The 11137-nt window shown below is 42.4% G+C and overlaps 1 protein-coding gene across 11 annotated transcripts in view; it reads right to left on the bottom strand.

Annotated features, from left to right (window-relative positions):
* nrcamb (neuronal cell adhesion molecule b) overlaps window positions 1-11137 on the bottom strand; it is a 41605-nt gene that overhangs the window by 2661 nt on the left and 27807 nt on the right. For 5 of the 11 annotated variants that reach the window (XM_079450578.1, XM_079450575.1, XM_079450576.1 and 2 more), the window contains 20 exons: window positions 10877-11047; window positions 10502-10558; window positions 9392-9503; window positions 9121-9305; window positions 8868-8999; window positions 8624-8767; window positions 8390-8501; window positions 8144-8310; window positions 7483-7630; window positions 7269-7393; window positions 5946-6047; window positions 5658-5855; window positions 5499-5569; window positions 5175-5400; window positions 4982-5097; window positions 4700-4904; window positions 4496-4618; window positions 4125-4301; window positions 1092-1223; window positions 816-894 (listed from right to left, as the gene is read on the bottom strand). In XM_079450578.1, the coding sequence (XP_079306704.1) occupies window positions 816-894; window positions 1092-1223; window positions 4125-4301; window positions 4496-4618; window positions 4700-4904; window positions 4982-5097; window positions 5175-5400; window positions 5499-5569; window positions 5658-5855; window positions 5946-6047; window positions 7269-7393; window positions 7483-7630; window positions 8144-8310; window positions 8390-8501; window positions 8624-8767; window positions 8868-8999; window positions 9121-9305; window positions 9392-9503; window positions 10502-10558; window positions 10877-11047 (2782 nt within the window). Of the gene's footprint in view, window positions 1-815; window positions 895-1091; window positions 1224-1729; window positions 1886-3330; window positions 3454-4124; window positions 4302-4495; window positions 4619-4699; window positions 4905-4981; window positions 5098-5174; window positions 5401-5498; window positions 5570-5657; window positions 5856-5945; window positions 6048-7268; window positions 7394-7482; window positions 7631-8143; window positions 8311-8389; window positions 8502-8623; window positions 8768-8867; window positions 9000-9120; window positions 9306-9391; window positions 9504-10501; window positions 10559-10876; window positions 11048-11137 lie in introns of all 11 variants that reach the window. The other 6 variants (XM_079450570.1, XM_079450571.1, XM_079450579.1 and 3 more) reach the window with 3 other exon arrangements.

The raw sequence follows: 11137 nt of genomic DNA, 5'->3' as shown, positions 1-11137 counted from the left end.
AGTCAGAATATCATCGCATCTAGTTTTTGGAAGGTTGTTGAGCTCTGTTGATGCCTCCAGGTAATGATATTGATGTGTCTTTGAGAAGTTGAGAACACACAACCTTAATCTGCTCATCCATCATTACAGTAACGTTACAGTTTCATATATCTGTCTTACAAGGAGCCATCAGGCAGTGGAGGGGAGGAGCTACTGTTAAGAGATCTCATCTAATAAACATTTGACTGTATAGAGATCAAATCTGTATTTTGCATTCATGTACAAACTGAAAGTATAAACAGCATTTGTATGACTTAAAGAAAAATATAAAAGGCTTTTCAGGATTGCTGTAGAAAAGTAAAGTGCGTGAAAGTGTGTTATTGTGCGTGCAGAATATAAGCCGGAAGAAATATACAATTACAGAAGCGTCACAGTTCAGCAGCGTCACATAATATCATCATACAATACCTAGAATACCTGCATTTAAATCTTATTTAACATGTGCATAAGCATTGAATAATCCATTCAGCAAAAGGAAAGGAAAAGAGAGAAAGACAGTCAGTTCTTTTAGCTACAGATGGAAATATTAAGAGTCCATCGATGGCAACAATTTATAGTCTATAAAACCGAATGTCACATTAAAACCTGATCGGTGTGTATGGAAGCACATAATTCTGTAGCAATCCCTGCAGAGCGACTGCGTCCCACATGAAGAACAGATGAATCCCAGGACCTTCATCCCACAGCAGCAGATCTAAAGTTTGGGGGGCCATTGCTCCTGAGGACGCTGTGTGTCGGGGTCAGAGGTCAGAGGTGGGAGGTCAGTGTTCTCTCACCTGTACTCGCCAAACGTTAAATCGTCTTCCTTCATGGGCTGGATCTCAGGATCCCCGTGAGCGTCTTCTTTCTCCTTCACTGAGAGAAACCAAAGGAACGAACATCGACCATCAGTACGTAGCGGGTAAAACTGACCATTTAGGTGGAAACAATGCGACAGGATTTGATTCGGTCAATCGGGGTTTTAACAAATGTGACTCGTAGTTGGAACAACTCGAAGGCGAGTAAACTATTTGTGGGTGAACCGTCCCTTTAAGCTGTAAAGATGTTCTCACCTGGATATTTCCCGCCTTTGTTTCTCTTGATGAAGCAGACGATGAGCAGGATGAGAATGAGTAAAGCGATAGCAGACATCAGACCGATGAACCAGCCCTGAGTCGCAATGTCCACCTGAGGACTCACCATCGCTGAGGAGAAAGATGACACACGGTGAGACACAGCGAACATCTCCATCTTCAGCCAAAAAAGAAGATTTCAGATATTAAGGTCTTTAGCAGTGCACAGCGAACATCTCCATCTTCAGCCAAAAAAGAAGATTTCAGATATTAAGGTGTTTAGCAGTGAAGGGATCTCGGTATCCTGAAATCACTCTGTCGCCAGTCTCACATATAAACAACAACTTATAATCACACGACATCTAAACAAATGCTTTGTGCGTCCGCCCAATCAAATAAACATCAAAAACACAGTGAGAGAAACTCCTCTCCTACAGTGGGAAACAGTCATGCTGCTAAATCAAAAAACAACATCCATCGGATTCATGCGGCGCATGCATGACACACACCACCAAGCCGCTAGAGATTGACATAAAACCGTGCTGATCGCTTCAACGACATCGCGGCCACACGACCATCATGCACAACTGTCACATTTCCCACAAGGCCTTGGGGTGGAGGCTGACGTGATGCCTCACCTGGGACCTTAACCAACAGCTCTTCAGAGTGATGGAGCGTTTGGTCGTCATGATCTCTGGCCACCACACGCACCTTGTAGGCCAAACCTTCTTTCAAACCCTTGAGAACATGAGAGTGAGATCCGTTCACCTTCTCTTTGTGCCAGTCTTCATCACCTGAGGGGTTTCCGGCAACAGAGGAAACAGTTCAACATCCCGTCGGTGTCTAAATGAACTACATCCTAGTATCGTCATGCAAGTTAGATGAGTACGACCGTTCAAGAATCTGAAGGTTAAATCTCGTACAACAGCGCCGGATTGAATCTACACTGTTATGCTCCGTCGGTGAAGAGACCGGCATACAGCTCTCGTCAGATTTACCACTTACTGTTCTGCTGGTCTGTTCACTGGGCTACATGAGGTATTAACAGTATGTATCATGAGTCATACAGTATTAGTGTGATGCAGGAGATTATTCATCCGGCTGATGTTTTGGGTATATTTAAGTATGTTTTCCTATGATTTTACTTCAAAAAATGACTTTCTTACTTCGTGTTTTTGTCTTGTTTTCCAGTACAAATGTCTAAGAGTTCTTGAATCAAGATGCGTTTTCTTGATGAGCAAAATGACAGAAGAAAACACGTGTTGCTTTTAGACCAAAAATATGAAATGTCTGTGAATATTTGCTTAAAACAAGCGAACAAAATCTGCCAATGGGGTAAGAATGATAATCTTGAATTAAAGACCGATCTTTCTAAACAGATCGAAGATGTTGGAAGGATATTGCTGAACCACGTTACAAAAACTCGTGGAGTTAAACAGTTTTTCACCAATTCTGTGCTCAGGATTTTCTTCCCCTAGCGTTATTATACAGTTGAGAGACGGTGTCATGACAACGGCCGCTTTACCGCGAGTGGGTGTGGTTTCAGTGGCGACATCAGACACGCCCCCAGCGTTTGAGAGTCCTGCCGATTTTGAACTCATTTTATATACTTGGATCAAATTTGACTGGGGGGTTAATAACACACTTTTCTGTTGTGTGACAAACTCAGAACACATATTTGAATCTCACTTTTCAGTTTACCTTTTTCTTTGTCACTAAATTCAAGATTATTTTTCTTATTTTAAGTACAAATTCACTGAAATTTCATATTTCAATTTCAGTTTGCTCATCAAGAAAATGCATCTTTATTAGGGCTGTGCGATATTGAGGAATAATGCGATTCATGCTAAATAATATGCGATTCGATATTTGTTTTTCTCAAATAAATTTAAATTGTATTAAAATATATTAAAGAAATTATATAAGCAACGTATATTTCACATTATTTTAGGGAAAAAAAGCATCACTACAACTTCTGAAAGTGAACAGCTGTGTTTTACTGTAGCATTTAACAAACCTGACATTTTGTAAACAAACAAAAATAAATGGCTTCACGACGTGGATTGTTGATTGACTTGCGTCAGAGCACACGCACGCATATCCCAGCTTACATCTTTTTACATTTGTACTAGAAAACAAGACAAAACTACCAAGTAAGAAAGTCATTTTTACATTGTTCTGGGACACTAAAACATGTCCACCACAATCCACAACACAACAAACATGCATGAAGTCTTACTGTTGTCTATAATATATTCAACATAAAGATGATTTTCTGGGCCCCAGTATTCCCAACTGATAAGCGGTCCGTCCTCGCTCAGAGACGAGCTAACGTTTCCAAACGCAGGAGCGGCCGGCAGCGCTGAGCACACACAGAGAGAGAACACATCAAACACACGCCATCGACCAACACGGGTCACGTCGATATGACCTTTGAGCTTCGTCTGAGGTATGAAGGTTAATATAAAACAGGTCAAAGGTCATGCACGTGTACATCTTTGTGGACCCTGATCATTCAATCAAATGATTATCTGAAAGAGAACAGTATGAAGGCCTGCGTCGTGTTTGGTGGACGTACTCGTACGGACACATTCACATGAAATGAAAGCGGTGAGGGGTGTGAGGTGGGCTCTGATGGGTGATCAGATTAGCACAGTTAGGGGCTACTGGTGTCTCTACGGTCTGTACCCTTGTGCTGGGGGGAGCGCGGCGAGCTCAGGGGGACGAGGGGAAAAGCTGGAGCTCCTGGAAAAAACAAACACACGCACGTACACATATATGCATGCAGGAGCACTGAAGAGAAGACAGCAGGTCAGAGGTCAGGTATGAGGGGGTGAGATGGGAAGTATTCCTGAAAACTGACTTTAAAACAGCAGACACATCGAGGACAACAAACATGATGTTATGAGCCAGATTCGTGGTTCTAGAACGCATCACTGTCCACAGTCAGCAAACGCTTCTTTTCTAATCCGAAGACTCTTCAAATTTGCACAGACAACACTCGTCATCGCTCATAAGTAGTCAAACACGTACCTTTTTGCACAATGGTGACGGCTTCCTCTGTAAGGGCCGGTCCGGAGCCCTTCTGGGTTTTGGCACTGAAGTAAAACTTGTAGCGTGTGCTGTGTTTGAGGTTGTGCAGAGTTACGCTGCTGTGATTGGACGGGACGTCCAGCTCCTCCAACACGCCCAAATCGTTGCTGCTATTGACTGCAATGGGAAGATGGGCAGGGTCGTGTTACCTTGACCAATGATCTGTCATTTCTTGATGAAACATCTTTACAACGTTTGGTGCATAAATAAAGATTGAGTTTAGGCAGTTCAATCTGGGGGAGGAGCTTAACTTGTACTTTTCAAACAGTTACAGTATATTATAAAAACGAAGACATGTTACACGGTCGCACCTGTCTGATATTTGAGCGAGTATCCCATAAGATGTCCGTTCCTATGGTGAGGTGGACCCCACTCCAACGTGAGCGATTCCAAATCTGAACCCACCACCCGGAAGAATGATGGAAAACCAGGAACTGGAGAAGAGACAGGATTTGCTCAACGCTTTCATATTACATGAGATTTTATGAAAATGTGAATATCAAATGGACACTTACCGTCCTCAGGGGTCTCAAAACGCTGGACAGAGGTGGGGGGACCCTCTCCTCTCCCGTTAAACGCCGTCACGTAAAGACTGTAGACGCTGTACGGGTGCAGGTGGGGCAGTCTTCCTCTGGTTTTATTGTGACTGAAGATCTCGATCTTCTGGTCATTGTGATGAAAGTTGTGTCTGTGGAGACTCCTCTCACAACGGTAATGAATCTAAAAACACGATTACAATTAAACGCAGATCTTCTGATGTGTTGCACACGTGTCACAGTTTGTCGTGTGATACTTACTTTGTACCCCTGAAGTCGGCCCCGCACGGATTTAAGAGGAACCGGCGTCCAGTGGATCTCCGCCAGCGTGCTGTTCACCACGTTAACCTGGACGTTATCCGGCGCTGCTGAAGGAACTGCACAAATGCATTCTGGGAATTAGCAATTCTGCTAGACGTCAAGCTTATTTAAGCCATTTTAAGGAGTGACTTACAGTCCTCGCCCGAATATCCGATAACAACGGGAGGTTTGGGTCCGTGATCCACAGCATTCAGAGCCTGAACCTTCACCTCGTAGGGAACGAAAGTGGGCGTCCCCGACACCACAAATTTGGAGACATTGGCCACGGTGACAGATGTCCACTCTGTCTCAGCGTCCTGTTGACGCCACATGACTTTATATTGGAGTCCAGGACCGTTGGACTGTAGAGGCATCAGGGGCTGAGAAACACAGCATTGTGGATATTAAAAGGAGGAGAAGATTCTTGCCATGTTTGTTTGTTGTTTACAAAACTTAACACAGTTAGTTCCAGTCTTACCTTCCATGATATGACCAGATTGTTGTGTTCCGTGCCCATGGCTCTGACATCACTGGGGTTCTCATCTGGAGCTAAAGGGTCCGAACACCACAACCACCGTTAAAAAACAAAGACTCAATGTGTACACAAGCCTGTGTGTTTGTATGTGCTGCTCCGAACCTGCAGGGTTGGTTTTGTACTGTCGAGTGGGCACGCTGGGCTGGCTGTAACCCACGCCATTGATCGCCAGCACTCTGAAAGTGTAGTGGACGTACGGCGAGAGTTTCAGATGAGCGGTGGTCTTCATCCCAGGAACCTCAGTGAGATTGTGCCACACTCCAGCGTGATGAAGACCATCTTCATACTGAATCAGAAACTCTGGAACACGCAGATACACACATATTATGATTACAGGTCATATTACTCAACACTGACGGATAAAACCGGCATGTCAGAGAAGTGACGTACTCGTGACGGGACTGTTGTGGTCGTCTCCGGGCGTCCACGTCAACTGCACGCTTCTGGCTTCAGGATCCGTCAGTTCTAGATCGGTGGGCGCATCTGGCTGCTCTGAGGAGTCACACGTCATCATTCAATGGCTTCATGTCATAACAGATAATAATACATCAAGACATGCCGCGTGCATTAAACTGACACATGAGCGGACTGAGCAAATGTAAAAAAAAAGAGAATTCATCTTTTTGTAACTTAAATAGATTCGACATTCGCATGATGATTCATGCAACACTGACAAAAACACACCTGCACTACATGAGAACGGAAATGAAATGAGACCTTCCTGTAAAACATGTTACCTTCTCAGGAAATAAATAAAAAGATGCAAAACTTAGAGACAATTGTACTGAACAAACGCTGGTCCTTTAAAAAAACATTCAGCAGACAAACAGAATAAAACTCATATTCATACACTGCAAAAAACGGCATTCTTACGAAGTGTATTTGTCTTGTTTTGTAGTACAAATATCTAAAAAGACTAAACATTCTTAAAATAAAATACGGAAAGAGAAGATAAAGAAAAGTGACTTGTTTTTGGGGAAATAATATAAGAATTAAGTTTATGGTAAAAACAAGCAAACGATCTGTCCATGGGGTAAGAAAAATAAACTTGAATTAGGTACTTGAGAAAATGGTCAAACTAAACTAAGTTTATTTTTCACACCCCATTGTTTGCTTGTTTTCACCATATTCTTACATTTTTTTAACTTAAGAGACTTCAATCACTTTTCATATCAAGTAATTGTATATTGATTTAAGTAGTTTAAGATATTTTCACTACAAAAAGACAAAAATGCTCATTAAAAATGACATTTTTTGCTAAGTAAATGTGATTACACATCAGCATGCTCGACCAGCTTCATTACAAACACACACAAGCCCAGGGCATTATGGGATGCGTTGTGTTACGTGTTTACCGGAGATTACAGCAGGGATGGGTGTTGTCTCTGAGTGGGCGGGGTCAGAGGGAGTGAGGAGGAAGTGTTAGTTCACAGACGATCGCTCATGTTTTCAAGTCAATACATTTAGCTCTACAGTAACACTGAATGTGCATTATGGGAAAACATGTACATTTCCTCTCATTGAAAGTTTAAGGCTAAGTGATGTAACACAATAACAATCAGAACACATCTGTTGTTTACATGTGTGTGTGTCACGATCAGGATCAGATTTTTATCTCTTTAGAATACAAATCTAGAAACCAAACAGTTGTAAAAATGTTTCTGTGTTTGACGCTCGGCGGTCAAATTTGGTTTGTTTTCCGGTGACACTCACCAACCACGGTGAGGAGAGCGCTGGCCGAATCCTTGTCCAACGTGGTGTTCACGATACACGTGTACTGACCAGCGTCATCCTCCGTCACATCTGTAATGGTCAGACTGTCTGATTCCACTCGGAACCTGAAACCAGACACACAAAAATGAAAGATCTGCGAGGAATCGGTTTAATAAATTGTCTTTTTTCTTTATGCAAACTACAATGTCCACACCTCTCGTCATCAGGAAGCTCTCGGTTGTCCTTCAGCCACGTCACGATGGGCACGAGAGACGGGTCGTGTCTTACTTTACACCCAAACACAACGTTTCGGTTCCGCTGGACCACTCTGTACTCCGGTGGTCTCAGGATTCGCGTCGGCTCTGAAAGAAGCAAAAAACTCAGTAATGAGACTTTTACTCGTTTTATTTAAACTGCTCTGCAATGTGACAAGAGGTTTTCATCCTGATGCTGCTCTTGACGTCTGACAGGACATTTTGAAGAGTTTGTGTGCATCTTTATACACGGACAGTAAAAGGGCAGAAACTGCCAACTTGCATATTTCAGTGTTTCAAAAAGCAGTCGGTCCTCATGCAATAAACTACATCTGTTATAGTGCAGATGAGTCGAGACTGAGAGCTGATGTGATTTCTTCTGTTAATGGTCTCAATACAGGATGTTGTGCTCTACGCAGACACACTTAACTGCAACAGACTTCTTTTAGAAAGTGAAAACATGCAAGCTAAGAGCTAAAGCCTATTAACATGATGCATGATGGGATACCTGGAGCCATTAAGATAAATACACAAGGCTTTCAAATGCACTAAAATATTGTCAACACAGCACAACGAAAACATCCACGAACATATAACTGAAAAACAGAAAGACTCTCTCACCTTTGACCTCCAGGTACACGTGGTTCTCGGAGATGCCGAGCGAGTTTCTGGCGACGCAGGTGTACTTTCCGCTGTTCTGTGTCTGAGACACGTGGATCTCAAGGGCTCCGTTTTTGTGGAACACATAGGGGTCGCCTTCTAAAGTGCTGGAGCGGCTTTCTTTAAACCTGACACAAATCAAACACTAATGATAACCACCTGCGTTCACTAATACTGTCAGACAGGCACAAACACACACAGTCTTACCATGTGACCGTTGGGATCGGAGAGCCGAACGTCGCACACTTCAGCAGCGCAGGTTTGTTTATAATGACCTGGTAAACTTTATTTGCTGGAGTCAGAACTCTGGGGGGCTCCGCTGAAACACAAACACACGGATGTCAAGAACAACACAATGTTACTGTGCAAAATATGATTTATGTCAAATGTAACAAAAAAAAGAAATTTTGAAACAAGTTTGGTGATGTGGTTTTTACTCACCCAGTACATTGATGAAGGCATTGGACAGTAAATATCCATATTCATTAGATGCGTTACACTGGTAAACGGCACTGGAACCCGTCTGAACCTCTGAAAATATGATGGTGTCGTCTTCCACTGTCCTGCTGGGATCTTTAGGAGCATCTGTCAAGAGAAACAATGCAAATGTAGTGTGTGTGAAGCAGATTTATATTTGAATTTATCCGCACACTATATATTGTGATGATTGTGATGTGTCTCTCACTCTCTATCGGGACTCCGTTCATGGACCAGCTGATGGTGGGTTTAGGGTGACCTCCCGCCCGGCAGGTGATCACACCCATCTCCATGGGGGCTAGAATCAGATTCCTGGGAGCACTGATCCAGTACGGAGCAGCTGGGATGAAAACAAGTTCATATGAATATTAGTCCAGACAAAAAAACTGTTTAAACACAGAGGGATTCGGAGCGGAAAAGAGAATCAGGAGGAGTGAGATAGATTGTGAGATGTTTTCCACCTTTGACGGTCACTCTGGTGCTGTGATGGACGGAGCCGTGCCGGTTGGTGGCAGTGCAGCGATATTCTCCAGCGTCCGCCTCTGAAACATCTCTTATACTCAGAGTCTTGTCGTAGTTCAGGAAGGAGGCACGCATGCTCGGAATCTCACCGCTGATTTTATTCCACGAGATCTCAGGAGTGGGACTGAATGAGAGATCGGAAAATCTCATGACACATCAATCACACAGTTAATATTCATGATGGGATGAAGCCACACGGGTAAAACTCACAGGCCGTCTGCGATACACTCCATCTCTAAAACATCTCCTCTCAGAACCAGCTTAGTACTGACAGAGTCGCTCGGTACCATAAACGTGGGCGCTCTCTCCTTGCCATCTTTATCTGAAATGAAAAGACGAATATAAGACCCTGATGTCTTTGGTCGCTCGTAAACACTCATGCTGCGCAACTGGACAATTTCACGGAGCTCATAATGAAAAGGGCAGTCGAACTTTATTTTAAAAATTAAGTGAATTGATCTGGGTTCAGAACAACCTCAATGCAAAAAGAACGACGTCAATGTCTCCAAGTAACAGCCGATGTATAAAGCTGTTTTTAGGCACTAATTTAAGGGCTGTCAAGCGATTCATCGCATCCAGAAAAAGTTTGTGTTTACATAAAAGGTGTCTGTGTACGAAGAAAACTAAACAAATTAATAAACATTTATTTATGATTTTAATTATTGGTAAATTTAACGTAAACATTTCCTAAATATATATATATATATATATATATATATACACATGTGTGTGTATGTGTTTGTAAATACAAAACCAGTATGCACAGTTCACAGACACATATGTAAACACAAACGTTTATTTTGGATGCAATTTATCACGATTCATCGTTTTATAATATTTTAATTAAAATAATCTAATCTAATTTAAAATATTTGTTGTAATACAGTCTAGTGCGTGGGTAGATGTTCAAGTAACTTACATATTAAAAGATAAGAATCAAGAAGAATTCACACAAAATGAAGATGAAGTGAGATGAGTTTAGGCAGAATGAGATGAGAAGAGTCAGTGGTGAGAGAATAAAGATCTTCTTCAATATTATAATTATTTAAACCTTTTTTAATGTAGTACACTTTTAGATCATAAAAAATATATTTTTCTCATGTCAAGTTAAAACTTTTATTCTTGACAAGAAAATGATTCAATTGAAAGAGATCATCTTTGACAGAAGAAAGATGCAGTAGAGAGATCCCATATTCCCATTGGTCAAGAAACTGAAAGAAGTTTGGGGTAAAGTTGAGGTTAGATTTGATTGGGTGTTTGGTTAAACTGGTTGGTTATATTAGAGAAGGGGGTCAGTCACTAGGGGGCGCCATCACTCACCACCAAACAATACTGTTTCATTGTAATAAGCTTCCATTGTGTCATTGATTGAATCCACTGAAACACAACAAACAACAAATCAAACCAAACTGAAATAAACATAAAATATCAATATGTGGAATGTGATTGGCCGAGGAAGAAAACTCAAAACGAAAGAAGGGCCGAGATTACAGAAAGGTTCACACGGCTGCAACCGTGGCATGATGTTGGACTGAAGAGCTTGTGTTGTTCGGGCAGACGTTTAAATGATGAATGGACGCTCAAATCGTCTCTGAACAATGGCGTTCATTCAGCCACAGATCTGCGTTAAGACGCATAACTACAGGAAACAGACGTCCCACTGATCTGCGTCAATCTCCCACAGGAGACACTTACTGCTCAACACGCGGACGCTGATGGGCTGCTTCTGCTGGATGGTCTGCGTGTGCGGGAACCGAGCGTAGCAGATGTAGTCGTTTCTGGAATCTTCTGTCTGGACGCTGGAGAAGTAGAGGTCTCCGTTCAGGCCCTGAGAAACTCTCTGACTCTGAGGCAGTCGCTGGAAATCTGGAGAGACAGAGACGAACGTGTCTCATTCACAGCTGCATTATGCTACTCAAAATAGAATTAAAGTCAGAAGAAAGAAAGTCTTAGACT

This window comes from Barbatula barbatula (genome assembly GCF_947034865.1).
Source record: "Barbatula barbatula genome assembly, chromosome: 25".
NCBI classification, from domain to species: Eukaryota; Metazoa; Chordata; class Actinopteri; order Cypriniformes; family Nemacheilidae; genus Barbatula; species Barbatula barbatula.
Note: the sequence above shows the minus strand (reverse complement) of the source record. Positions and strands in the feature narration are given on the sequence as shown.